The following is a 27,691-nucleotide window of genomic DNA, read 5'->3' as shown; positions in this document are numbered from 1 at the left end:
AAAAGAAAAACAAAATGTTTTTCAACACCTTTAAGTGATAAACCATTTGTCCAACTCCTAATATACTGTTCTAAAGAATATCTGATCCGATAATCAAGCTTACTTGCAATTTTCAATATGGTAATGGATATCTGGTCTGACAACTAAGCTTATTTTTCTGATTAAATTTTTCTGATTATGCAATAGTTCTTAAGTATGTGGAATAAAAAAATATCCCAAATAGATGCAGAAGTGTAAGATTTGATGGACTCCAACTTCTTCATAAGTAGAATGCACAATTTGAAAATTAAAACATCATTATTTGGAATATTTAGTCTTTAGATTCGTAGATCAGTCTATTAACGGACAAATAGCACCAGAGAGCTGACAGATACGGAAGTCGAACTGTGTGATATACATAAGATCAAAAATATATTTACAATGAAGTTCGCCGTTGAAGCTGTTGGATCACTTATACATTTAATAAATATGAGGGGAAAAAAAGTGTTTTCGAAATTGATTTGGAACAGTTTATTGAAGACTTACCGTATAGTACGGATCTCACTCTGTTGAATTCCTTTATCCGAAGAACTAAGCAGGCCTACTTTATTTCCGCGCTGTTTCATCATGTCTCAATAGTTTTGGAATGCAGAATAATTTTCGCCTTGAACTTGAATCCTTAATTAAGAATTTTGTAAAGAAAAGATGTTGCAAATAAGTCGACTTCATGAAATGAGCCTTTTCTCGTATGTTTTAAGCTTTTCGATAGAGAAATAGTCTGAAGCAAAAGTCAGTTGCTGTCCTAGAAGGAAATGAACATAAGCAGGTGCGGTATAAGTAATAAAAAATGAAAAATCGGAAATTTATAAGCCGAAATCAGCAAAAGCTAAAACGTTTTTGATCAATAGGAAATCAAATCCAAATTATATTTGGTTTGAAATAAGTTTGCTTTTGGGTTAATGGGCATCACTTTATTGCGTGTTGTCTATCTCGATCTTAATTATGGTTTTAGTCTCAACAGAGCTGTTCATTTGTTTTTGTGCGCTCACTTCATTACCAATTAGTTACCCAGTAATCCCCTCAGAGAAAATTGTTCAATTCTCCTCCGTGGACAACAGCAGGATACTTTTTAAATAGGTTGGATTGCCAGGGTACTTTACCTATTAATTAAGAATGCCACATAAATTCCGACAATGTCGATATCCTTTTAAATGAAGTCTGACGATTCGTAAATTTGTGTCAAGTGTTAATCTCTTACAATTTTCAGAGTAATCATTTTTTATGATAAAGATACTGTAGCGATTGCTCAACGATCGCTAAGTGATCTCTATTAATAAAAAATACATGAATGCTTAATCGTTGAGTGGAAAAAATTTTTGCAGTAAAGATGGAGGAATTGTAAACAAAAGCGGCAGAGAGAGTGGGAAGTCGAATGTAGAAAGTATTATTTGTTAGAAAAAAAAAAGTGGTAAAGAGTGAAGAAATTTGACAGTGCCATCGGTGAGAGTGTTAAAAATCGAGTCTTCGAGGTCGGACCTTCAAGATTTCCTGATGGTGAATTCAAATTAGAGGAACACTTACTCGAGTAACGAGAAAACAGAAAAATCATGCTGTCTGAAGTTTCAAATATTCAAGAATGCATAGCCTGAAATGAAAATATGAATATTCAAAGTTCGCCATCTTCCAGCAAGTGCGAAAATATTGCATGCAGCCTTTCCAGCACTAAAGATTCATGCATTACTTGCGTGCAACACTGTTTCTGCTTCTCGGTCTAGTTCACTTTTCATGTCATCGAGCTAGTTATTCCAGGTTCTCTTCCTATCATAATTCAAAAAACTTGCGACTCGCTCATCGCACTCCATAGTCATACAGCATCTTCTGCTTTATTTCTTCTTCTTTTCTCTCCCTTCCCCTTTTTCTTTATGTGTCAATAGGATGGTTATCGAAACCAGTTTCTCTGTATATAAAGAGAGAATGTGAGGAAGTGAGAATGTGAGAGATATGTAGCGAACGAGCAAACGAAAGGTCACTTGGCATTCAATCGTCCCTTCGTGTAGCACTTTATGACCGCTGCGCCCTCATCTTGCTTACACGTATGATCAGTCCTTTAATGACTAGTTGATTCGTGAAGTGAAATGATACTGTTGTTTCCTACCATCGATGTTATTGCTGTGTTTGTTCATTGCTTCTATTATTACTACTGTTGCTGCTGTTATCACTACTGACTGATAGGGAGATAGCTCTATTCATTTGTTACATATTTGATTCATTCACTTATTACTTCGCAGCTGTGCTCCTTATCGGATCCCGTACCTCTGAAGCAACCAACCATTTCCAGATTTGTTATTAATCACCTCACTATACACTTATATCATTTCATCTTCCTTCAGTCTTCTGCTTGTCGCATTTAAAGACCGTACGTCGCCTACTTACTAATTTATTTCTATAGGTACAAGCTGGTCCAACCCTTACTGGGTCATCATTCTTTGCATTCCTTCCTTAACACACTGTAGAAATCATTCACTGTTAACTTATCATTATGAGTTATAATTATTTATTCAAAATCGTTATTGTTGGCGACCATAATTGTGGCAAATCGTGCATTTTGCTACGCTTTGCTGAGAATTCATTTCGCCAGGATCACATTACTACGCTTGGCGTTGACTTCAAATTGAAGACAATTAAACTTGGTCGTGACAAAATCCGGCTAGAATTATGGGATACAGCTGGTACTCTGTTGTGTTCTTATTTCATTTATCTAATTAAATTTTTTTTCTTTTTTATTCATACGATATTTAAGCAACAGTAATTCACGTCTTCACTGCATTGTGAGTATTGGATTCACTGAATGAGAATACAAACAGTTGTTGGTTCAACCTGCCTGATTCGAAGAATGAGTAGTGTCGTGAAAGAAAAGACGGTTTGACATAATCCCTGATTCAGCAACAATAAATTTATCCTCTTCTATTCACATATATAAACAACCGATTTTAAATATGACATAATTTATGGCTTCAAGATCTTTGTGTGCTAAATCTTCGTATGCATATGGTGAGGGTGTTAGGAATCAGGAAAAATCATGGAATTGATATAAACGTTTATGATTTGTTGAGTAGCATGAAATCATTCCTTACGTTCTCCTTACGATTCTTAGAATTTACAATTCTACTTACAATGCCCTTCCTCTCCCTCACGTAAGGTATTATTCACTGTATTTTCACATTATTGCCAGTAAACAATACATGCACTGAATAACTAAACAGCTGTGGTAATTATTTAAGATTAAAGCATTAAAATTAAATTCTAGTGAAGAAGAAATATTTTGAAGAATAATTGGCTGCTTTAAAAATTTTGCAGGGATGGAACGTTATAGAACAATCTATAATTCATATTATCATTCAGCACATGGGGTAATGTGTGTTTATGATTTGACAGACGAGCGATCTTTTGATAATTTGCGTAATTATTGGTTAAAGGTAAGCTTCATGAAGGAAATGATTTGTTGAGTCATTTTCCATAAACAAATATATTATAACTCTTTCTAGAGTCGGATTTCATTTTTTGGAAACCTTTTTTCTTTTTAAATTCACTGATTCACTGGTCAAAATTTAGAACTTTCCGGAAAAATTGTTTGACTTTCAATATTCTTCAAAAGTAATTTTTCTAAAGACGTCGGTAAAAAGAGACAAGTTCCCAGATGATTTTGCTTTCCACCAATTTTCAGTTTTGTCGGTAATCGAATTTTTGTTTTATCGAATCGAATTTTTTTGATTTTACAGCTGTTTCAGCCGAGGTTCCATCATTGATTATTCTGGCGTTTGTTCTAGTTGTTAAGAAAAAGAAACAATAAAGGAAGCGGTTCTCTCTCACTATATCATGATGAATTGTCAACTGAATATATTACAGGAAATTCGAGTGCATGCTCCATCAAATGCAGTGCTAATGTTAATTGGAAACAAAGCTGATTTAGAACATAAAAGAACGGTTAATTTTGAACGCGCTGAACGTCTCGCTAACCAGCTTGGAGTCTCTCTTTATGAAGTTGTTCTTTTTTAACGTTTTACTGATATAGTGATAGGAAATTCAGTTCACGCTTTTGCTATATTTTTGATATTTCTGCGGCTTTCCCTCCCTACTGTTCCAGTTGCAAACAGTTCTTACAAAGTTTTTGAACAATATTATGAAGTAGCTGCTGTATAGTTAGCAAATGACGACTTCAATTTCTTTTTGTCATTTTCGACCAGATGCAAAATGTAGTGAACAGAAAGTAATAACTGCTTGTTCCTTTGTGTACTAATTCTATTCATGCATTGAGAATATTTTTTAGGAAATGGTAAATAGTAGAGCATGCCTAGGACGGGTTGCTAAATAACTCTGCGTGATATGCAGTAGCTTCAGTGAGATTGAGAAAAGTGGTATTAAGACCAGATCATAAGTTCAGTAGGTGATAGGTGCGATTTCCTTTGTTAGTGTTGTTTCCCAGAGATGTTGAATAATCATATTCAAGCGACCGCTAAACACTGAGCTTGTAAGGCGGGAAATGTTCTGGAATACATACAGTTGAAGTTGATAATTTACAGGTGAGCGCGAAAACAGGTATTAATTGTGATGATGCGTTCTATAATTTGGCAGCAGCAATGCGCGACCGCCTTTTGGTATCAAGCATGCATTCCGATTCAGAAGATAGCGATCATCTTGGTTCTGCCTTTCATGTTGATGGTGTTACTCTTTCTGACAAGAAGTCATCCTTTTTACCATCATGCTGTTCTTCGGTAGCACAACCAACATTTGTTTGATTTCCGTTACTCCATCTATTTATATTGTTACCAGAGTGTGTATATCAACTAATGGCATTCTGTGTCACTAACTGAAATGCACAGTCTCAGCTCGTACTTTCTGGAAAGAAACCTCAGTCCAGTAAGAAATCAGAGAAACAGTGTCTGTAGTTTCATAAGGCAACCTCCATCACCAGAAATTTGTCGGAAAATATCTTACCGATGTTTATATGGCATTTTGTAATCTGTAGCTAATTAAGTTTGTGAAAAAGGGGTTTTCGTTTATATCGTTTTCTGAAAAAGAGAGAAGGAAGTGGAGGGAGATTGCGTGTATAGCAAAAGATTATAAAATTCGTTTCATCGCGGAATAAGGGTTGTTTTTGCTCAAACTTTGATAAATGTTCCGGATGAGTTTTTTCTTTTTTTTTTTTTTTGTAATATTGCACACTATCCGGGAAAGTATTTCGGTTTCTTAAAAAAAAAGAAAAAGAAAAATTAGGAAAAGATGGTAGAAGCGAGGGAAAGTAAGCACATCATTATGCGGCGTTAACGGACAAGTTTTGAATCGCGTAAGTTCAAGTAAGTATGAAGCGCTTAATCGATTAGGCTAAAAAATCCTAACTACCAATGATGTAACGATGTTCATGGTCGTGTCAGATATTTACAACTGATTACTTAAAATTGGTAGTCGTAGTAGGTAGCTCTTGAAGGAATACGTCATTAGTGGTGTTTCGATTAGTCTTGTTCTGGAAAACACGATATTAATGTGTTTAATACTTCTGTTCAATATTATAAGATAAATATGCTCAGCATTCATACTTTGAGAGAAGCATTCAGATGAGTAAGCATAGTTCTTCCGCAACAAAATGGCAAATGCGTTGACTGGATACAATAGTCATATTGATTTTTAAAGGTAAGTTGCATGAATTCACATGAGGAGACCTGTTCGGGTATATAAATAGGTTGAAACAGTTTGCACTATATTTTTATTTACTTTTAGCCCAATGTTCCATTATTGGATTTGCGGGGAACTGTACTTTCGCGGCTTTAACGATGAGGGGGAATGAGGAGGAACTGAGCGTTTATTGAACAGCCAAGAGACTGCAACCTTTTTTTTTCTTGGTATGAATGTGGCCCTCTTATCAGATAAAGGATCATAACTGGGTGAGGCTTATATGACATGATTACAACACAATGAGAGTATGACAGTACTGGGCTGTGACTGATGTTAGGACTGAAATGAAGATATACGCGGAGATATACTGTTGGCACTTTTTCCCACATTTTAAGTCATGGAATCCATTTCTGGAACCTTAGTATACCTATAAGAGATTGTTCACTAATACTAAAGCATACACACTTGAAGCGAGCCTGGAACCGGGTCAGTCAAATTTCGGATTTGTTGGTCAGTGAGTAGAACAAGCGGAAGGATTTGAATTTAACCGGATGACCTCGTTTGCCAAGAAAACTGAGTAGTCAGATGGCGATTCTGTCGGTTTTCTTGTACAGATCACCATCACCACAGACGAAGGCGATTCCCCAACAACCGATTTGAATATAAAAACCTTATTCAAATATATTATTATATTATAAGGGAAAATATCTTATTCCTTTATTTACACACTCATCCTCCCCAACACATGTGTTAGTCGGAGGTGGTGTCCATTCCGTTACATTTTTGGGCCGCATGAAAATTGTTAACTATCTGGTAGTATGGAGGGGGTAAGATTTATTTAATTTTAATTTGTTAGTCAATTTTTGCTGGTTATTGGGAAAAAGTGACCGAGATTTTATAGAGGTTGGGATCCGTTCTAGTACAGAAATAACTGACTTTGAAGGAATTTGTTTGATAAAGCGTAGTTCTGTATTGTCTGTAGAGAGACTAAAGGAGAAATGCAAAAGTAGTTTAGATAATTACAATTTCTGTCAGTCTTTTTTCTTTTTTTTGTAAATTGAAGAGATTATCAGTATGGAAGGCATTCGTTTTCATGAACAACTCGTTGGTTCATATGTTGGCCATTTTATTTGAGGCTTTCGAAATTTTCCCTCCCGCTTTGTTTTAAATTGTGGTCGTTGATATTTCCTAACCTTTACACTACTTGATGTAATTTGAATCTTTCATAGCCGAACAAATTTCAGATTGTTTGAAATTTGCTTCCACTGATGGGTGAGTTCTTTCTCATGTTATGTTTATCGCCTTCCCGTTCATACAGTCAAAAGTTGTAGTAATTAAAGCGATGATAATAGAACCTCTCTATTACCCTCCCAAAACACAGCAGTTGTCTAGTTATTTCAGGCGGAGTGCTGAGCTATTTCCGTAGCTTATTTGGACAAAAAGAGTTGAGAATTTTGATATTGGGTCTAGATGGCGCAGGAAAAACAACTATTTTATACAGACTTCAGGTGTTTTTATTTCCATTTTGGCTATTAATTTCATTATTCATAATAAAGATTGGTGGTCTGAGAATCGGGGTTGTCTGGTATCCTTTTTGAAACATGCTAGTTGTTTATTATTTCCGTAATTGAAGGTAGGCGAGGTTGTGACGACGATCCCAACTATAGGTTTCAATGTGGAACAAGTTATTTATAAGAATCTCAAATTTCAGGTACATTCTTTAAAACAAAACGATTTTTTATAAACACTTCGTATCAAAGTTGAGCATTAGTTGTGGTTTGTCTGTTCTGATTTTGACTTGACTTATACGAGTTTCATTTTTTAACGGAGGCTATTGTGCTGGGTATTTTACTGTAGTTACAGAAGAACTGCTTTGGGATATATACCACAGTAAGCCAAAATTTAAACCGGGGCTTAGCATTTCAGTACCATATTATTCTTCGTCAAATGTTACTCAGTATCTCCTTGATGTATTTCTTCTATCTGACAACAAAATCAGTTTAGGTGCGTTCAACATAAATTTGTTACATCAGGATAGAGAGCATTCATGTCATGGTAATGCATTACAGGTATGGGATCTCGGTGGTCAGACATCAATTCGTCCATACTGGAGGTGTTATTACTCGAACACCGATGCCATAATATATGTTGTCGATTCGGCAGATAAAGACAGAATCGGTATTTCGAAGCAGGAACTGGTATCAATGTTAGAGGTCTGAGATGTTTAACCTCCGGCATTCCCAAAGTAAATCAGTGGATGTAAAATGAAGGCATCTCAGAGCTCTTTGGTTGGAGGAATTGAGTGAACCTTGACATAGCTGTTAACTTGGCAGATAGCTCGTATTTGGAACCTTAAAATTAAAGCTAAATTGCATTCATGCTTCCGTTGTTTCAAACCATGCATGTGTCAAGGACCATAATTGGCTTCAACCACAGTGACTATGCTATGTCTTCCCTACTGTGAACCAGATTGTTTCCCAAGTCTGACATATTTATCAGTTTTTAAATGCTTTCATTCTAAGCGAACAGAACTAAAAAAATTCCTGTTGTGTTGCAGGAAGAGGAATTGAAAAGTGCTGTTTTAATGGTTTTGGCAAATAAGCAGGATATCCCTAATTGCCTTTCTTTGGCGGACGTACATCGTAGTTTAGGATTGGATGCTCTTCGTAAGAGAACCTTTCAAATTTTCAAAACATCTGCGACAAAAGGTGAAGGACTGGATGAGGCAATGGAGTGGTATGCACCATTTTTATTTGCAACAGAAACTAGCAAACATAAAATAAGCATTCGTCTCAATGTAAACATTTTAAAACATAATGGAAAAACTTTTAAAGCAATACATGATTGCTTTAAAAGTTCTTGCAGGTTATCGAACAATTTGCAGCAGAGGAAATAGGGAAACGATTGATAGCCAACATGTATACACCATGTTAGTCTGTCTCCACTGAGTATCGTGTTTCTTGGTGATCTTGTTTTTGTAATTGTAGTCAATAATACTACACAACAGAATTACTACTGTTATATACAAAAGCTCAACCGAAATCTTGAGACAACCATAATTAGTCTAACAGGTTCTCTTCTTCGGAAGAAGCAATGGCATCACCGCAACAGAAATTATATAAATTCTGTAAAATTCCTTTCCTGAAACGACAGGAATCACAACAGTTGCTACCTATACTGAAACACATTCTGTATTTCACACACTTTTATTTCTCCTCTAATTCAAGTTCTAAACGAAATACAGTACTTTTCTAGGACTAACAGATCCCTGATTGCACGGTTTTGTAACATTCCTCTTCGAACCAAATTCATATTAAATCACTTACGAAAACGGGCTCTTTATTCTTAAGCAGTCTCCGGTTGAGTGGAAATGTTCATATCTGTAAGCGTTGAGTCTTTCATTTGTTGTCATTTCGCAAAGTATCTGCAATTTATGAATTTTTATAATCGTGAACAGCACTTAGGCGAGGTGTCTACGCTCATATTTGTTTCCATATCTCCCCCTGAAAGAAAAAAAAGTACTGCCGGCCTCAATCATATCCTTCATTTGGAGCATAGAAATATGCTTCCTGCACATTGCTTCGCGGTGCGTACAAGACTTGGTAACATTTAAAGTACTTCCAGGTTTCTCCATAAATTCGCTCCCGCAGTCTATGAGAATGGAGTGAAACATGTAATTCATATTCCTAACAAGTTTGCTCTTACCTGGTATACTTGAAATATGAACATCGCGCTTGTCCATATAAAATGACAAAGAGTTATGACAAAGACATAGGTCACCCAGGGACTACAGTATGTAATATTTGCTCGAGAAATCTCACCACATGAATCACGCCAGTCTTAAAATTATGCAATTAATCATAAACCCTTGAAGCATTCATGTTTGTCATGACTTGTATTTGTAAAAATCCACAAAATCCACTGACTATATATAAATTTTAAGATATCGTTCGTTTGAAATGTTTGCTCAGACTTCCCTTTCCGGAACGATTGTGGTTTGTAAAAACTGATGCGTTTAATACCGGTTTCAAAACTAAGAGAGCATTTCACTGTAAATTACGCATACTATACTCTGATTATTCAGTGATTATGGCGAAGTTTCATGTTTTGCAGCTCGCTCACCTAATCAATAAAATACTTAGTAGAAAGTTATTCTATTGCCACTGTCTTGTGACCCGTAAATTAATAGGGATGGAGGCAGTCCAATCCTTTGAACTACCAGGAGAATGTCATTCAGTACAGTACATCGCTACCATTTATAGATATTGTTGGATACTACGAGAAAAATTTGCCTTGACAGCCTTTATATCATCCTCTCCAATCCAAAAACTGGTAGGATTCCCATAGTCAAAGCACCTTAGTTTTAAGTTCCGAACATGAAGAATCTGTTAAGCATAGGAAGGGAGCTTACAGTGGAAAGTTACGACGAGGAACTGCAGTGAAGAAGCAATGACAATACCGAGATAAAAAACAAAATGCAAATGATTCTTTTCTCCAATACAATTCAGGACCCATGGACAATGGTGATCAAACCTGCAAACATGTAACTACACTGTAATTCAGTGCGACAAAAAAGAAAACAGTGAGCAAAGAGGTTGCTACTGTATTTCAGTGAAAAAGACAACGGCTGTGGGCGACTCCGTTCCGGATTTTTGCAAAAGTTCCCAAGACAATCTTCCCTTTTGCAATGGTTGAAATTGAGGTGGAAGTATGGCCTCTAAAACTCAACAGCTGTAAGCGAAGTGTTGGTTGAAACAATAGCAAGTCCTTCGTATTATGTATGTTTGAAAGAGCAAAAAGTTAAAAATTGGAAACGAAGTCACAACATTACATTAAAGATACGACGCAACTAGATCCAACACACGGAAAAAGCGCTTACGTTTTTAGAAATTATGGTTTTTAGAAATTGTGGAATTTTATTTACATTTCATAGATGTGGAGAAACCAGCGATTACTGAAAACCAAGTTCTACGGGAATTATTCAGAATGAAGTAAAAAGAAGGAAAGGAGAGGAACATTTTTTGTCTCCTGAAATCGGAACATCAGTTAAATCTCCACACGAACCTTAATTAAATAAAAACAACCTTTTGATACAACGATCGCACACTGAGCAGTGCTTTGATCTTGCTGGCCTTTTTAGTAAGCATGTGCTACAAAATGAGAATGCTGTTTGGTTTTCCTTTTCCCACATATCGCGTATCATTTCGCAACGTTCCTGAAAGTACAATGTAAATAGACCTTAACGATGATAGAACAGAAAAAACGAGTGCTAATATAAAAATGATATAAGTTGGAAGTTCAAAACAGATCATGTGACAACTGAGTTTTTACATTTGCGGACAACCAAACGTGATTTTGAAGGTAGTTAAGGGTAAAATTTTATTGCAAGACCATAATTCGGTATCACATTGAATAAACAATAACTCCACTTTATTAGGACGTAAAAGAAGGAAATAAACTCATTTTCAGTATAATAATATTTTAAAATACTGAAGACGAAAAAATTATTGACAGCTTCAACCTCCAAATGAAAATATTTCTACAGAGTGACCAAAACAATTCCTGAAAAACTCTGGAAGAAAATATGCACCAAAGCAGTTACTTTATGAGATACGGTGATGATACCAGGATCGGAAAAAATAATCCACAAAAACAATACTGGTGCAATTGTTACAAAGATGAAGAAACTAATTTGCCCATACCACCCAGCAAAGGCATGCAAATACAGTAGCCAAGTCACTGCTAAAATAGTCTTTGACGCAACTGCTGCGCCTAAAGGTATGATGTAGAAACTTCGATCTGTTGCGAGTAATCTGAAATCATATCCTTGAAACGAGTGTTTTGAGAAAGACAAGCTTTTTTTTTTGTGGACTAAGATCAAAAGTAGTACGAACAAGTACCTGTAAACAGTTCGTCCAAGAACACCAACTAGTAATAGCAATAAAGCCTTAACTGTATACGACAAAATAATGTGCAAAATTATACCCACGGCTACCATAATACAAACCGGTAGAAAAAACATTATTCGTGATATTAATACCTATAAAAGATAGCCAAATTAAAAAATTAGTTTGAATGATAATTGGAAAGGTTCAAAAAAATTGAACTTCATGAACAAACCCACATCATTTTCCTTCACATACTGGATGAAAGTCGAAGAGATCAGCCCTTTCCTGCGTTCAGCTCTTTCCAAAATCCGTGCGCTAATTACATCGCCTCGTCGTGTTGCGATATCACGAGGAGTTTCATTATCACGATTACGAAGCACTAATTCCGCATTATATTTTATCAAAACATTAACTGCTGAATGATTGCCCTGTATCACAGCCCAATGCAAAGCCGTATTTGCATAAGTTGTATCGGTACAAGACAAATCGGCACCCATTGTTATTAACATCTGGAGAGGATCGCGACTGAAAATCTGAAAACGCAATATCATTAATTCCTTTAAATTAAGACTAATGTAATATATAACATACAGTTCATGAAACTACAACTCATCCGGTTAAAGTAGTACTTATTTTAGAATTATTTTAGACCTTATACGCTGCCCACATTGCCGGTGTCATCATTGTTTCATCCCTTTCATCGGCAGACTGTCCCGCAGCAATCAAATATGCAGCTGTTGACGTTCTTCCGAACTGTACAGCAACATGAAGAGGAGTAAAACCTGTAACGTCAAGTTACCTGAGTTAAATAAATAAAAATAAGGAAAAGAAAAAGAGGTGATTGAGACAGTAGTGGAAAAGTTTCCATGCTAGATGTTTGTACTCCTGGCTCACGTGAAATACTCTCAACGAACAGCATCGTGATTTTTGCAATGCAGTTATTCTTGAATGATATTCCAACCGGTTAACTGGACGACAGTTGCAAAAAACATTGACAAAAGTTCATGTGACTATAAAATTCTATTTTTTACTCTGCTCAATTTTATCCTGTTTTAAAAAGTATCTAATTAAGCATATTCAAGAATGACAAACCACAAATAAAATTACTAGTGAATATCTGCAAAAAAAGTATTTAAAAATACCTTCAACATCACTCAGATGGAGATCAGCTCCATGAGCAACCAATAGAGCAACCATATGAGTGTGACCATGTCGTGCTGCCCAGTGGAGTGGTGTTGAAGCAAGCACGCCACCGACTGCGTTAACATTGCAACCACGGTCGATTAATATTCGAGTTATGGGTAAACTAAACAAAGGATAACAAAACAAAACTTGCTATACGAAATATCCGTCGAAGGAATTGAAATTTTTAACTAAAAGTTAATTCCACTGCAATATTGCACATATGAAATATTTGAAATAAAGTAAGGATGAGTACGTAGAAGAATCCAGAAAACATACACAAAAAAAAAAAATTACCGATTGTTAATAGCCGCCCAATGTAGTAAAGAGCAATCGTCAGCATCCAACGTATCCGGAGTACATTCTCCAGAATCTAATAGTTCCTGTAGTCTTGATACATTACCAAACTGTGCAGCTTGTCGTGCATCCATTAAGCCGTTTGTGTTGAGATGTCGGAAATATCCGCAGATTTTCGCGCTACGTCAGTGATAGCAATCAACAACCGTTTCGTATCGATGAAAGTATTCCTCACGAAGAAAGATATATCGTGAACGTTGGAACCAAGACTGACGACCACGACAGATACATAGTCCAAGCGGTACTAAACGCTCGAAATTTGTTTTAAGATGAAATTCGAATAGCCGATATCATGAAAGGAAATCTAAAACACAAAAGCGAATCATAAATATTAACTAATTGCAGCAAACTAGCCTCTTGGTCGCATCATACTCATCGTTCCTTGAATGCTCTTAGCCGATGTGTTGCAACATGTCATTAGCAAGTCTACCCTTTAAATTAGCACTATACATCAAGTGCCAGAACCAAGACTGGAGACTGAAGTAATAATAACCAAAGACAAACATAATTATTACATTGCAACCACTGAAGTCAAAAGTATGGCTCACAGTCCAGCACACAAAGTGCATGAAAAAGAGGAAAGATGCGTGAGTACTGGGGCATGGAAGGTTCTAGGATAAGGTAGTTTCGCGGTGCACTCCGTCCTCCTGCTTCCTCTCATATGGACTGATTTTTGAAAGCAGGATAAATATAACAACCTTCGACAGTAAACATATTTGTCTTTGTGACGATTCGCTGTAACACCCTTATCCCGTACCACACCCAAGGCAGACAACATTACAGATGAAAAGGGTTACTGATTCAATGATAACCAGAGCAGTATGTGATGCTCCCGCAGTTGGTCCTAGAAACCCTCACCTACGACAACCAAAAGACACTAATGTCTTGTCATTCCCATTCTATAAGTCTATACTTACCTCATTGTTTATTTTATTCACTCAGACAGCTACAACCAAAATTTGTAAGATCATTTGATCCAGACATTTCAGGCAACTGCGAGCCCTCAGTTCTTCGGCGTATTCATCACGTACGGATCGATTACGATGGATGCTGTTTTGTTACATAACACTCTGCGTGTCACTCATCATCCTTTTTAACTGCAATTCCCAATTACCTCAACCCTATCATGTCTCACACAACACGTTGCAATACTACCAGGATGCCGCGGTTTGCACTCAATATGTACAATCTGTTAATATATCTCCCATCTCGCCAATTTTCTTATTCCAACGAATAAGTTGATTGAGACAGTCTTTTTCCTAACGGCCCAGGCACGGTATCACAAAGCCTTTAACGGTTCGTAGTCTACGCTTAACTCCATGAATTGTGACCGCGATGTTGATCTTGACAGTGGTCCCTGTCGTTGTATAGAAAAGGAGTGTGGATAAGTTTTAGTTGTTCAGTAAGTCAAGATTTCCTTTCAAATGACTCTTTTAATAATTTGAGTCTTTTTCTCCATAATGAGCATGAGCTCAAAGCGATGTAATTTTGAAGTAGGGCAGCGCTTGGATAAGAATCTTGATCATTTCCTGCTTAACTGCTGATTTTCACAATTGCTTTGCATTTGAATACTTTTGTAGTGCTCATATAGAATTTTGAAATGAAGTTTCATGCAGCATTTCTGTTTTTATGTTATGTCGGTCATTCATGCAACCTATGTAAGTAATGCGTAAGTAGTTTCTTTGGCTGTTGGTTAAATGCATCTGGGATCGGTTGAAAAATGAATCCAATAGAAGTGTAATGGGCTGAGTTATTCTGCGACTTCATATTTTCATCGTTTCGCAGTTCCCCCGAAGCTTCCTGCACTTGCTACTTTTTTGTTCTTTCAGGAGTAATAAATGCATCAGTTGTCATATGCATTGTGATGCGTCCATAAAGTAAGGGATATTTTCAGAATTGCTTAGCTTTGAACTTCTTGTTTTTCATTCTCAGTAGTAGTGGGTAATTATTTTGTTTGACCACAGATTGTAAAAATAACTTTCGGTTCCATGTGTAAGTAACGAGTCGTTCATGTCCTTGGTGTCAGAGAACTCGGGACGACGTTCTTCGTCACATCGTAACTTACGAATGGTTCGAAATTTATCACGCGGATGTGCTGGTTCAGTAGATGCTGGTACCTCCTTTATTCCCAGTTTTTCGGTGGCTGCAAGTGAGGTATTTCTTTTTAAAAGTGCTGCTTCTATTTCATTTAGTTCACCTTCTAATATCCAACCCGCAAATTTTTTTTTAGGGCATGAAATTGACGGCCGACGATGATAACTGGGCAGAAAATACCACGGTTGTAACTGGTAATACAAGTGAACACTCTTATAGCGGTCTTGCGGAAAGAGCACTTGTAGCTCCAGTTGGACGTGTTGTTGCTAGGAGATGTTCTCGGATATTTTGGCTACTCAGTGCTTCGCTTGTTTCATTCTTGGCTATTATTTCTCCATCTCTTATGGTTGCTTTACCAATTATTTTGTATCAGGTTGGATTCGGCTGGCCAGAGGTTTTTTTTTTCTATATATACGTATATGTATATATATATATATATTTACGTCGGAAAATCTAATAAGTTAGGGAAATACTTAATCCGAGAATCGCTAGTTAACCAGCTTAAAATAGCACGTACCTGTCATCACCAGATTCCCTGACATGTGATGTAGTTTGAGATGCTTCGCTGTGATTTCGAAATCTGCAGGTATTGTGTGGTGCTGATTGCCAAGGACTGCTGTTGAATTTGGTAGTAAAAACATTGCTATTATTAGGCGCACTTTGGGCAATGTATTTCCGGCATGCTTCAGCGGATATGCCGCGTCTATTTTTTCATCGTGCTGCTTTAGCATTCTTAGCTTTATTCATTCTTTTTGCCTTCTGGTTGTTCTATTCTGTTCGTATATTATTCGAGAAAGAAAGCAGTTATAATGTCATTGTCGGTTTTGCTCTTTCATTACTCGATGCGATGCTTTATTTGCACTACATTACGGTCATCCTTTTGGAGCTGCGGGCACTGAGGCCAGAATTCATTGTTAGCGTTGTAAGGAATCCGGATGGAGAAAGTCGAACTTTCAGCCTTGGTCTAATGAGTATCCAAGAAGCTGCTGTCCATGTTCTCAGGATGTATTATTCTACTTTCCCATCTTACAATCCCTATATGGACAAATCATTCAACGGTGGTTCAATGCATTTCCGGTCTGGCAAGTTATTCTCATGTTATGTTTTACTATTGCTACTAATTTCTAATATGAAAGATCTTTCCTTGCTATTTAGCATCGTGTTTTTGTTCCTTGTCGTATTATTCTTGATTACATAATTGGGAGCTTTGTCTTATGCCAGTCATTTGGATTCTGCTATTTTATTCGATGTTATAAATAAGAGTAGAATGTAGCGTAGTAAATAGAATCGGCGATGTTTGGAATTTAATTTCTTGTGTGCAGCGTAGCAGGTTGATCTTGACAACCTTATTGTCTTGGCAATAATTCTCTTTCCAAAAATTTTCAAACAGGCAGTGGTGTACTGTTACGCTTATTACCTCTTACTCAGTATTGCATCCCTTTGGAAACAACATTCCTAGTCGTGGAAGAAGTCTTAATGTCAAGAGGTTCTTCGTTTTATCTCTAAGTAAATAGTTTAGGTGTGTCACAATCAACTGGAGGTTTCAAGATGTATGACATCGAAGGTTTGGGTAACGAATGTACTATAACAGAAGCTAATGCTCGTGCAATCATGGAGGCTGCCGCGAAAAGACGAATCGGTGGACACAATGAACGTTATCATGAAATAGTAGAATGGGAACGGCGAGTTCAAAAACGAAAATATCGCTTGATTAGTACCACGGAAGAGGCGTTTTCAAGTGTTCAAAGTGTTACGACCAACAATCAAAATAAGGTATACTTTTCGGAAACTTTTTCTTTAAGTCTCGTTGTGTCAAAACTGTTAGGACTACATAGTTTACGAAACCACAGAATCATGAATTTTTACAGGTTTTGGGAGAGCCTATGGAAGCACTTGGGGCAGCGCAAGCAGTGTTTTCTGCAATTGCTAGGCCATTGAATAAGTATTTGAAGCTTACCCGACAGCAACCTCGACATACAGCTGATCAAGTTGTTGCTCATCTTGCTCGCTGTCTTTCACTTCGTTTTACAGCTGCTACTTTTTTACAGAGATTTTTCTCTTCCAAATTCCCTTTTCCAGTTAGTTTTCTTAACTTAGATCTTATTATTTTTGCTATTTCCTATCATAGACTGAAAATTCTAAGTGGAAAATTTGTTCCTTTAATTTTGATTCATAACTGTCGCTAGATGTTTTATATATTCTCAGTACTTCCCTACTGAACTCGTGATGCACTTTTGCGTTGGACTACTATATGTATACCAAGAGTGGATGATTTGTATACCGATGTGTAATGAATTGATGCTTTTAGGAGCGTGTGAGGGAAACAAAGTGGTCAATTGTATGCAATGTCCAAGCATCTGCCGGTATTAAGCATGGCACAGTGTTTGTTTTGCGTTGTCACGAACGTGATGATGATGCTGGAGTACAGTTGCTTTGTTCACTTCATTCATTTCCTTTTTTTAATCTCACTGAACAGCAGTCATCGACATCAAAATTTGCCTTAAAAATTACTCCGGAATCAAATGTTTAGCCACATTTTGACTTATTTTCCACTGGTTTTTAAGTTATGCATCAATTGGATATTGGTTTGTTCAGTTTTCTGCTGCGTTGGGATATCTGTGCATTACGGTTTTTACTTGCATGTTGTGAAATTTTTGCATAGCTTAGATTATTTTGTCCTTTTTTTATGTACAAATAACATGGACTTGATTTGAAAAATTCTTTGTTAGTTTGATTACATGAGCATGTAATGGTCAAAATCCAAGTTTTGAGCACGGAATATCCATCTGATCTCATTAGCATCTGCAAATATATTACGCATCATTATTTTAGGTTCGTTTGTCGTGTTTGTATATCACTTTAAAAATGCATCCATTACTTTATCAGATAGTTCATTTGACTCTTCATATGCATAATATTGATTATAGTTGTTTCATGATTGGTGCTTATTTTCGATATTTAAGAAATATTTCATCAGATTGTTACGTTATTGTTATGAGGAGACTTTGTTTTCCTTTTCTTCCTCGCATTTCTTATATATTGCCCACTGCTGTTTAATATTCCATTTCTATATGAATTAAACATTCATACATTTCACATCTGTACCTAAATGAATAGCTATTTCATGCACTGAACTTGATACTCATATCGTCAGTATTCCTCTGTACAATACAATGATCATCTTGAATTGTGCATTCTGTCTGTACTGCCATGTTATCTTGATAATTTTGTGCCTGTTCACTGGATTTCGTTGTGTTTCATTCATAATTATTTATCCTGCTGTTACTATCATTCCTTTATGAATGGCAAGATGCACAGCCTTAACTGAATAAGTTATGTAAGGAAAGACTTCGTGAAGCGTTTAAAGAAGAATGTGAGTATCATTTTGTAGTTTCTCGTATGTTTCTTTTCGGATTTTTCTGCTAATTTTTAAAGTAGACTAAAAATCCATTTTTTTTTTTTTTGGATTCTTTCGTGCCAGAAAATACGAACAAGTAGGAGCATAGGACATTAAACGCAATAGAAGTAATGAGAGTTTCGGATTGTACTCTCTGATAAAGTTATAAAGTGGTTGTCGGTAGGTACCGATTGTTAAAGAACAATGCGATCTACCTGTGATTAATTCACAGTAATGCGCATTATGGAGTGGTGGAAAAGTGGTCGACCTGACTTCATCAGTAACCCTGTCGTGTTGTTTGACCCATCTGAGGTGGTGGGGACTACTTGTTAATTCGGTGTTGGAGCACGACATGTTGGACATTCCGAAATATCCGACATAATATCGAACAGGCTGTCGCATTTTGGGCAGTCTGTCCACCCCCATCAGTGATATAAGTCAGTGGTTCCCAGTCAGTGGTCTGCGAGGACTAAAATGTGGTCCACGAGGACGGCAGTGCAGTTAGAAAGCAGACGGGGGCTGCCCTCATCAATATTTGATAAACTATACGTCAATAGTTTTGATTAAAACTTGTTTTCAAATTAAAAGGACTTATCATTTGCGGACCTCACAGTCCCTCCTATCAATAAAACATCCGAAATGCCCTGGAAAAGGTAGGGAATCACTGGTCTAAGCGCACTGGGATACAAACAAAGGGGGTTCTAGCCATGGACCGCAACAGCGGCACCATCAAGAGATGATGTTTCGGTCGATCAGAATATATTCCAGATAATCCCCAGGGACCGCGTCCATTAAAACGAAGGGAATAGATGTAGAGTCGATACTTCCAACCCAGCGCAGTGACGTCGTTGATGGATACCAGTGAGTGTCTTTTGCAATGGGATTACAGTGAAAGAAAAGGAGTGGAGTGGCCATATTCTTCAAAGTGCAACCGAGAACTTTGCGGAGTCCATTCTGGTTTCTCCGATAATCATCTCTGAGACACTTTCTTCCGAGATGTCTTTATCTCAGAGTAACGTCCGTAAGACGACTCCGTTATATTACGCATGAACATCACACGCATGAGCTGTTCTGTTCTATTTGGTACTTGAGGCGAAACTCGCCGTTACAGTACCCTTCACTATATGACTGTTGCAGCTTAAGTAGCAGTCGTGAAGTATTGGTGCGTGTTATTGTAGGGTTGGAGGAGGTGGTGGTTCTCGAGGAAGGTGAGTGGGCGTCCGCACTGTCTTCGGGACAGTTCTACTGCGTGCGACAGTTGGTGGTAGGCGCATTTTCTGGACCTGTGTGCTTATCAAGCACCTCGTTGTGGACTGCACTGTGATACTATAGTACCCAAAGTATTTGAAAGTGATCATGTCTCATTTAAATTAGGAACACAGTTAAAGTGTAGGAGAGGTTTTTTTCCCCTTCGAATTTAGTGGAACTTCGCCATACTTGAACTTTGAATTTCTACCCTATCATTAAATTTCCCGCGGAGACGTGGTGGAATTTGCAATCTTTGAAACTCGACAGCGAATTTTTGCAAAAGTTTTTGTTTTTTGCAGTCAACATGTGAAGCATTGAGATGTTGGGTGTTCTGGATCATTTTATTGTAGAAAAAATATTTGGTCATGCATTTTTCAGATGACAAACGATCTTGGGAGCGGAGAGCGTGGACGGGAAATGAAAAACAGTGATACAGATGACGATGTTGATAGCGGAGTTCCATTCGCTGAGGAAGTGGGTTTTTATTGGTTGCTTCCTATTCTTTCGTTGGAAGCATCACTTTTCATTTCAACTTATCCATGTACTCTTTTTTTTCCTATGTATTATCAATACCGATGTGTGACGATTTGAATGGGAAGAGAATTTAGTGGTTCGTATGGTCTTCATCTTTCTTGATTATTTTAGAGAATTTAATGGTTTGATTATCTTAGAGAGTGCAGTGGTTCGTGTGGTCTTCATCTTTCTTGATTATCCAAGGTTATTCATCTCGAATATTTGCAGCATGAAAATAAAGAAAATGCTCGTGGGAGAGTAACTTTCGTTAAAGCAGCAACACAGCGCAACAATCAGGAGGATGCAATGGATACAGCCGATGTTAATGAAGGTGAGCATGGTTATGATTTATCGTACTGTCTGTGTAGAAAGCTTGGTGAAAAGTTTATTTTGACGGAAAATGGAGAACGGTTCCATTTTATCTTTGGCGAAGCAAGTTTATCTTGCAAAACTTAAGAGAAGATAATCTATTTTACTTAAAATGGATATGGATAAATGCTTGGTTTTTTTTCATTGAATTTTATTTTCCTGCTACTCAGTATCTCTTAAAGTCTTGCATCTTCTGTTGGCCATTATGACGGCCATACTTTGTTATCCACAAATCGTTAATTTTTATTATTTCCAGGACATGGTTCTCCATTATCCGGAGATTGTGAAGAAGATGGTATGAATTTCGTTCGGTTTTTTGAAATTTTAGTTTTGGATTTCATTTTGATTTAGTGACTTGAAGCTGTTCCCGTAATCACTTTAAATATTGCTGGAGTTCGAACAGCTCGTTACTGTTCATTACGCGCTCATTTTATCGTCTAATGTGGAATTGAATATTTTGGTCAGGAAATGATCGCATTATATTTCATAGCTAACTTAGCACTCAGTTAATTTCCTCTTCCCTACTCTATTTCCTTCTCTCTGCAGATTATTAACGTGGTTATTTTACCTTCCCTAGTAAATTTTCATGTCCTCGCTTTCCGCTTCCGCTTCCATATCCATCCATGGATAAGGTAACTTCTCGGTAATTTTTCTTTTATTGATACTTAGCAAATAACTCCCACTGAACCTTACTGAAAGTGTATTGATGTCCGGAAGCATTCAGTAAAGCGTTGTGTTTGGAATTAACCGATTCATGTTTCCTTTCTAAACCTTTTCAATGTTAGTTACAGATCCATATAAACCAGAAGGAATTTTGCGTATGGACATTGATCGCTTCAGTGACTTTGCTCGTGGTTCATCTGAAACCCACCAAAAATTGAGTGAACCGATATTTGTTAGAGGTCTGCCGTGGAGGATTTTGGCAATGCCGCGAGAGCAGAATAGAGTTCTGTTTTCTCATTTTTCTATTATATCTGAATGCTTTTGTTGTCGTTTTTCCACAAACGTTCGGAAAGAACAAGAAAATGGCCAGAAAATGTTCTCCTACGTTGTGTTCTGAAATACTGTCAAGTTGTAGTTTCAAAGTGAACGCCGATCAGCAGGCCGTGCGTTTGGTTTCTTTCTGCAATGTAACGGCGAAGCAGAAGCGATTTCTTGGTCATGTACGGCAAGTGCTGTTCTCACAGTCTTGTCACAGAAACCCGGAGTTGAGAACCATGTACGAAGAATCAACCACACTTTCTATCAAAAGGAGAACGACTGGGGATATTCACAGTTTCTCCCATGTGAAGTAAATTGTTTCTTGTTCTTAACGAACTGTGTGCTTATCTTGTAATTTCGCTATCCCAGTTACCCAAGCCAGATATCGCAACATTTGTGTTTTTAATCTTATTGTGAATAATCTGTTGTTATTAATCTGATCATTAGCAAACAGGAGAATATAGTTAATTTACAGACACTTCTGAACCCTGAAAGTGGTTATATTAAGGATGATACTATCAAGCTGGAAGTATTAGTTATGGCTGATGCTCCTCACGGCGTACAGTTTGTTTTCACTTTTTTTGGTCCTTTATTCATACGTTTTTGCTACTTTTATGCAGACTTCTGCACATAATGCGGATACAGCTTTAGTTTTTTCCATCCATAAGGTTGTGGAATTCTATCTTTTTGTATTTATGAAAGATTTTCTGCTTAGATGGGATAGCAAGAAACACGCTGGCTTCATTGGTCTTAAAAATCAGGGTGCAACGTGTTACATGAATTCGATATTGCAGACTTTCTTCTTCACCAACCAGCTGAGGAAGGTTGGCAACAAATTTTAGGATTTATTTTATTAGTATTTGAAAGAGCAGCTCTTATAGAACTCTTTATTTTTGTTGCTTTTAGGCTGTGTATCAAATGCCAACTGAAAATGATGACCCAGAAACCTCGGTAGCTTTGGCTATGCAGCGTGTTTTTTATGAATTGCAAAATTCGGATAAACCTGTTGGCACAAAAAAGCTGACAAAATCATTCGGATGGGATAGTGTCGAATCATTTCATCAGCACGATGTACAAGAGTTGTGCCGTGTACTGCTAGATAATTTAGAAAATAAGATGTCAGGAACGAAGGTATTTTTTTCATTCCTGTGATTTGTAATATGTTCGGTATCGGTAATCAACAGTTTATTCTTTTCAGCTTTCTCCTATGAGATACTCAGCCAGTAAAATGGTTGCAGTAATGTTGATTCTTAATTAGTCGTTGTGTGATCAGTGTGATCATACCAAACTATTGCTTTTCGTAATAAAATTTTTTGGATTTAGCAAAAAAATTTTTTGGATTTAGCTATTTAAAATTGTTTCGAAAACATTATATGACTCGCAAGATTTTATTTTGAATCATTTATGAATTCGTGGAGAAAAATCTGTATTTTAGGTAAAAAATACCATCCCTTCTTTGTTTGAAGGAAAAATGAAGTCATACGTGCGTTGTAAAAATGTATGTTTTGAATCAAATCGGGTTGAATCGTTCTATGATCTTCAGCTTAATATCAAGGGCAAAGCAAATGGTATGTTCTTGATATGGTCTGTGTTGGAACTGTAAGTTTCAAGTTCCAAGTCCTAATTTGTACGGATATTAAATTGAAAAAGAAATCAAGAAGCAAAAAAAAAGCTCAGTACTTCCTATATAACTAGTTTTAATTTCAGTTCTGGAATCCTTCTCTGATTATACTGCTGCGGAAATACTTGATGGCGACAATAAATACGATGCTGGGGAATTCGGTTTGCAACCAGCTGTGAAAGGCGTCAAATTTATTTCATTTCCTCCAATTTTACATTTGCAGTTGATGCGTTTCCAATATGACGCATTACAGGATGCAAATGTGAAAATTAATGATCGGTAATCCATGTTGCTTGTGTCCTTTTAGTTTTGAGCAAAATTTAAACTTTATTACTGATTCTTTTGCAGGTTCGAGTTTCCTGCACTTTTAAATTTGAATGCGTTCATAGAAGATGGCGACAAAAAGAACCTCAGGACTTTTTGCTCCATGCTGTTCTAGTACATTCTGGTGATTTCCACGGTGGTCATTATGTAGTTTTTATCAACACAAATTTGGGTGGACCACCCAAGGTGCTTTTTCTTGTTCGCTATCAGGATGAATTAGTTTTGCTTGTATATCTTAAGTACACTTTAGGTTTCTTACATTGACTCATTTTGTACTGTTTACTTTCTCTCTTACCTTCTTGATACTTTTTTAATACAAGTGTTTCATATTTTCAGTCTAGTTTCCAACAGAACATAAATATTTCATATTTCCAGTGGTGCAAATTTGATGATGATGTTGTTTCTCGTGCTTCTGTTCGTGATGCTATAGAGGCAAATTATGGTGGCGATGATCCCGATCTCCCAGGCAAATCATTTACCAATGCCTATATGCTTGTTTATATTAAGAAAAGTTCTATAAGTAAGTTTCCATTTTCAGTTTTACTTTCAAACATTTACCCCTTGTTTTTGCTTTTTTTGCGTAAGCATAGGGTTTTAATGTAATTAAGGTAGACTTTAGGGTTTTAATATAATCAATCCAGATTTTTGTGTTTACGTTATTGTTTTTGCATTTTCAGATGACGTTTTGTGCCCGGTGACTGAAGAGGATATTCCAAGACATTTGCGACTGCGATTTGAAGAGGAAAAATCTGCCGATGCCAAAAAGAAGAAAGAGAAACTCGAAGCCCATCTTTTTACGGAGCTTATTGTAATTTTGACCTCGTTATAATTGTCATGTCTTCGTTCCTTTATTTCTTGAACTTTACGTCTTTTTTTCTAACTAGTGGTTGTTTAGGTGATATTAGAGGAGCATATGTACAGCTATTCGGGGTTTGATTTATTCGATCCGAAAATACTGGATGAAGCTCGTCGGCTGAAGGTTGAGAAGAAGATGACTATTGATCAGTTGTATACGCTGTTTGCAGAAGAGTTTGTAAGCTGATTTCAAGAGTCTTCAATATATTGTATAGATAGATCAATAATAGGTAGTGTATCAACATCGAAATTTTTAATCGTATTTTTTAGCATCTTAGCGAAAATAACTTTCGCTTATGGCAAGTACATGAAAACACAATCCGGGATGAAAGGAATAATGCACTTTCCTTGAATCGTCTTCGTCCGTCGACGTTACTGAAACGTGATAATGAGCGACCGCATTCAAATCGTGTTGATATGGTGCTTGAAGGTGATCGCAACATTGTTTTTCTCGAGACTGCACAGGATTCGGGAACTTCTCTAAATGGTTTGCCGCCATACAATGAAACAAGTTAGTTCTTTTATAAATTTTTAAAGTGTTTAAATATGGTCAAGGCGTCAATCTTTTCACTAAGCTACTTATATGTGGCGATCAGATCTGTGTCTTTTGCAGATGATATGATGTTTTTCTTGAAGTATTATGACGCTGATGAGAAGATGACTTTCTTTTGTGGCCATATAATGATCAATTATAAATCGATGATTCGAAATTATTTGCCACAAATTCTGCAGAAAGCTCGTCTACCTCCAGGAACAGAGTTGAAATTTTATGAGGTATAAAAGTTTACGCACAAGTAAAATTTATATGGTTTTTGACAAAGTCGCGCGAAAAAAGTAATCATGGTTTGAATTATTCCCACACAAAAGTGACAAGATTGCCGACAATAATCGACCATCTTTGAGCTCGATGATATAGCGAAATTTTTGATACACGACTTGCACTACTGCAAGTATTTTCTTACCTGTTTATGTGTATGCAGGGCAGAAAAGTATGTCATCCGGAAATCAATTTTTGAACTCGTGAAAGACATGTTGGTTTTGTATCATATTTGTTTCATGAAGTAGGTTTGATACATATTAGATTTGATACACACATATACCGACTTCTTGTTTTAAACCTGGTAAACACTAATTTTTGTAGAAAAAGAATTCAGATTTGCTTTAAAAGGACCGCAGATTTAATCCATATCAGTGAAGTGGGTCGAAATTATTTTCCAGCAGTAAGCTACTTTCATTCACAAGTTTTAGGAGATTGCACCGGAACGAATGCGTCCCTTGTGCATAGATGATATGATATCACAAGATCACGCATTGGTGGATTTGGTTGATGGTGCATTGTTAGTCTTCGAAAGAACCGATAAGTCAACCACAGAAAACAACGCACATTTGTATTACACTACAAAATATAATGCTATGCAAATTGAGGCATTGCAGAATCCAGAAGGTTTTGGGACACCTCTCAGTGAACAGTTCGATCCAATACTGGGAGAAATAAGCCAGGTTACCCCTTTAAAATCCTGGTTTCCTTTGTAGGTATTCTAAACTTTTTAACTTTGTATGTAGTATATTTTACAGACATGGACCATGGGACAGCTGATGCAATGGATTGCTAGTGGTATTGGATGTTCCGCAGATCATATTCTCTTATGGAAGGTATTTTGTATTACTGAGCTTGTTTCAGATGAGATTTAACTTGAAAATTCATCAAATTATATCATTATTAATAAAAATGAATTGACCTTTTGCCTTTACAAGAACTGCTGTGGTTTGCCCATTCGCTTTGGAATTAGCAGATCTATTCGTTTTTACCAACTGTTTTTTGTGAGGTGTTGGGATGGGGTGCGTCAGAACTTTTTTGTGGGTCAAATAGCACCCGTGGCAAAAATTTTTGGGAATATTGTCTTTCATTTCTTTTCCAGACAGATGGTCATATTTAGGCACTCTTTATCCTGTTGAAAGGACCGTGAAACTTATGTCTTCTGTACTATGTTTTATTTGGTTGCAGAAAGTTGTGAAGTTGTGCTATTCATGACAATATTTTAACGAATTAGCTGCAGGTAAGTCAGTACAATGAGAAACCAACCAACAATCATTTAAACGAACATGAGTTACGGGTTTATTCGGTGAAGGATCTTCTTGGATTGACAGGCCCACATAGGCATGATCCTCGGCGGCAGAAACGCTATCGCGTTTATTATACAAAGATGCCCATTTCTGTGAGTGATCTCGAAAGACGTTACAAAATGAGAGTGCAGATGATGGATGAAAAAATGCAAATCACGGTATAGTTGCTTGCTTTTTTTTCCTGAATTTTGTTATATATGCTTATGCGAAAGCAAAATGGCAAAGAGTTTGACAGCGGTGTATTTTACGAGTTTCCAGGAAACAACTGTCTTTCCCGAGAAAACAGGAACAGTTCAATCAATTTTGGATGAGGCGCAGAGAGAGTTCCGTTTTTCAGCTAACGGAACTAAATTACTGAGGTGATTTCAAATTTATTATTTGTCGGCCTTCCAGCGTTACTTGTAAACATACATTTGTCGATTGAACTTTATTACTGTTAGCGTTATCTTAAATTGCCGTTAATCTTTCAGGCTTGTTTACGTAGGCCAGGCATCACACTGTTTACGGGCTTACCACGTTTTCACTAATGATACACTTGCCAGTGAAATTTATACGAAGATTGGCAATACATCTTACGCAGTCAGTTTGCCATCTCATTCAGTATGAATTTGCAAGTATTCGACTTCTGTGGTTGTGCCTTTATTATAATACTATAATATGGAATGTACATTTTAAGATTTAGATGCTTTTTGAGTAACTATATACAGTAATTGTATGTATATAGCGTATTTATGTTTGTCCATTTTCTGCCATGTTATTTCGCACTATGCTAAAGCAATAGTGGTATTTATGTGAAGGTTTTATAATATAATACATTATTATTCCGTAAGATCCTGGTAACTTTTGTCCAAATTATCTTAATTTAGTTGGGATCAGCCTAGCATTTTCTCCTTTTTTGATTTTTAGAACACCAAGCTATTTGAGTAAATTAACATGCTTTTTAGAAAAGAATCTTCGGAACTATTGCAGGTACGGGTTGAGGAGATACCGGAAGATGAAGTGACTATTAGGCCTGGCGAACATCTCCTACCTGTTGGTCTATTTTGATAAAGTAGTTCGAAATTTCTGATATTAGGTGTGCTTATATTA

At 36.7% G+C, this 27,691-nt stretch overlaps 5 protein-coding genes across 6 annotated transcripts in view; 4 read left to right on the top strand and 1 right to left on the bottom strand.

Moving 5' to 3' along the window:
- Positions 1-2,518: 2,518 nt before the first annotated feature.
- On the top strand, positions 2,519-4,989 carry LOAG_03619 (the record flags this gene model as incomplete). Of its 2 annotated transcripts, none has more annotated exons than XM_003139156.1 (4): positions 2,519-2,708; positions 3,337-3,455; positions 3,886-4,020; positions 4,560-4,775. In XM_003139156.1, the coding sequence occupies 4 exons, from the start codon at positions 2,519-2,521 to the stop codon at positions 4,773-4,775; spliced, it is 660 nt and encodes a 219-aa protein (XP_003139204.1). The 2 variants fall into 2 exon arrangements, with proteins under 2 accessions (XP_003139204.1, XP_020305917.1); XM_020446373.1 differs by lacking the exon at positions 2,519-2,708 and adding an exon at positions 2,845-2,899 and having other exon boundaries at positions 4,560-4,989.
- A 1,928-nt stretch (positions 4,990-6,917) lies between these two features.
- Positions 6,918-8,583, top strand: LOAG_03618 (adp-ribosylation factor; the record flags this gene model as incomplete). Its single annotated transcript, XM_020446372.1, has 6 exons — positions 6,918-6,921; positions 7,051-7,157; positions 7,283-7,360; positions 7,719-7,862; positions 8,207-8,446; positions 8,515-8,583. The coding sequence occupies 6 exons, from the start codon at positions 6,918-6,920 to the stop codon at positions 8,581-8,583; spliced, it is 642 nt and encodes a 213-aa protein (XP_020303276.1).
- A 1,454-nt stretch (positions 8,584-10,037) lies between these two features.
- On the bottom strand, positions 10,038-13,387 carry LOAG_03617 (hypothetical protein; the record flags this gene model as incomplete). The annotated part of the gene is made up of 8 exons (XM_003139154.2): positions 13,017-13,387; positions 12,680-12,843; positions 12,189-12,319; positions 11,774-12,070; positions 11,550-11,689; positions 11,252-11,462; positions 10,734-10,864; positions 10,038-10,182 (listed from the first exon to the last, which is right to left on the bottom strand). Exons 1-8 carry the CDS (start codon positions 13,148-13,150, stop codon positions 10,038-10,040), a joined length of 1,353 nt encoding a protein of 450 aa, XP_003139202.1. The 5' UTR covers positions 13,151-13,387.
- A 1,512-nt stretch (positions 13,388-14,899) lies between these two features.
- LOAG_03616 (VANG-1 protein) lies at positions 14,900-17,850 on the top strand. Its single transcript, XM_020446371.1, has 6 exons — positions 14,900-15,230; positions 15,307-15,564; positions 15,757-16,252; positions 16,690-16,943; positions 17,039-17,248; positions 17,479-17,850. The coding sequence occupies exons 1-6, from the start codon at positions 15,087-15,089 to the stop codon at positions 17,698-17,700; spliced, it is 1,584 nt and encodes a 527-aa protein (XP_020303275.1). The 5' UTR covers positions 14,900-15,086; the 3' UTR covers positions 17,701-17,850.
- A 1,568-nt stretch (positions 17,851-19,418) lies between these two features.
- The window catches only part of LOAG_17751 (ubiquitin carboxyl-terminal hydrolase), a gene marked incomplete at both ends in the record, with an annotated part of 9,602 nt that continues 1,329 nt past the window's right edge, over positions 19,419-27,691 (top strand). The window contains 23 exons of the mRNA XM_020450411.1: positions 19,419-19,524; positions 19,746-19,831; positions 20,194-20,289; positions 20,557-20,659; positions 20,954-20,992; positions 21,489-21,643; positions 21,776-21,988; positions 22,154-22,242; positions 22,394-22,502; positions 22,585-22,809; positions 23,114-23,246; positions 23,386-23,578; positions 23,689-23,809; positions 23,999-24,143; positions 24,301-24,431; positions 24,519-24,656; positions 24,749-24,989; positions 25,092-25,252; positions 25,727-25,978; positions 26,054-26,131; positions 26,536-26,760; positions 26,861-26,961; positions 27,073-27,202. Coding sequence (XP_020305916.1) covers positions 19,419-19,524; positions 19,746-19,831; positions 20,194-20,289; positions 20,557-20,659; positions 20,954-20,992; positions 21,489-21,643; positions 21,776-21,988; positions 22,154-22,242; positions 22,394-22,502; positions 22,585-22,809; positions 23,114-23,246; positions 23,386-23,578; positions 23,689-23,809; positions 23,999-24,143; positions 24,301-24,431; positions 24,519-24,656; positions 24,749-24,989; positions 25,092-25,252; positions 25,727-25,978; positions 26,054-26,131; positions 26,536-26,760; positions 26,861-26,961; positions 27,073-27,202 — 3,270 coding nt within the window. The remainder of the gene's footprint in view (positions 19,525-19,745; positions 19,832-20,193; positions 20,290-20,556; positions 20,660-20,953; positions 20,993-21,488; positions 21,644-21,775; positions 21,989-22,153; positions 22,243-22,393; positions 22,503-22,584; positions 22,810-23,113; positions 23,247-23,385; positions 23,579-23,688; positions 23,810-23,998; positions 24,144-24,300; positions 24,432-24,518; positions 24,657-24,748; positions 24,990-25,091; positions 25,253-25,726; positions 25,979-26,053; positions 26,132-26,535; positions 26,761-26,860; positions 26,962-27,072; positions 27,203-27,691) is intronic.

Source organism: Loa loa (assembly GCF_000183805.2).
Source record: "Loa loa unplaced genomic scaffold supercont3.123, whole genome shotgun sequence".
Classification (NCBI taxonomy): Eukaryota; Metazoa; Nematoda; class Chromadorea; order Rhabditida; family Onchocercidae; genus Loa; species Loa loa.
The sequence above is the reverse complement of the archived record's forward strand: the minus strand, read 5'-3'. Positions and strand labels throughout refer to the sequence as shown.

Excerpts from the sequence above, each read along its gene's own strand:
- LOAG_03616 (XM_020446371.1), top strand. The coding sequence starts at position 15,087 with ATGTCCTTGGTGTCAGAGAACTCGGGACGACGTTCTTCGTCACATCGT. Across the intron at positions 16,253-16,689 it reads TTCAATGCATTTCCGGTCTG|GTGTGTCACAATCAACTGGA; the intron begins GCAAGTTATTCT and ends TAAATAGTTTAG. Across the intron at positions 16,944-17,038 it reads CGACCAACAATCAAAATAAG|GTTTTGGGAGAGCCTATGGA; the intron begins GTATACTTTTCG and ends GAATTTTTACAG.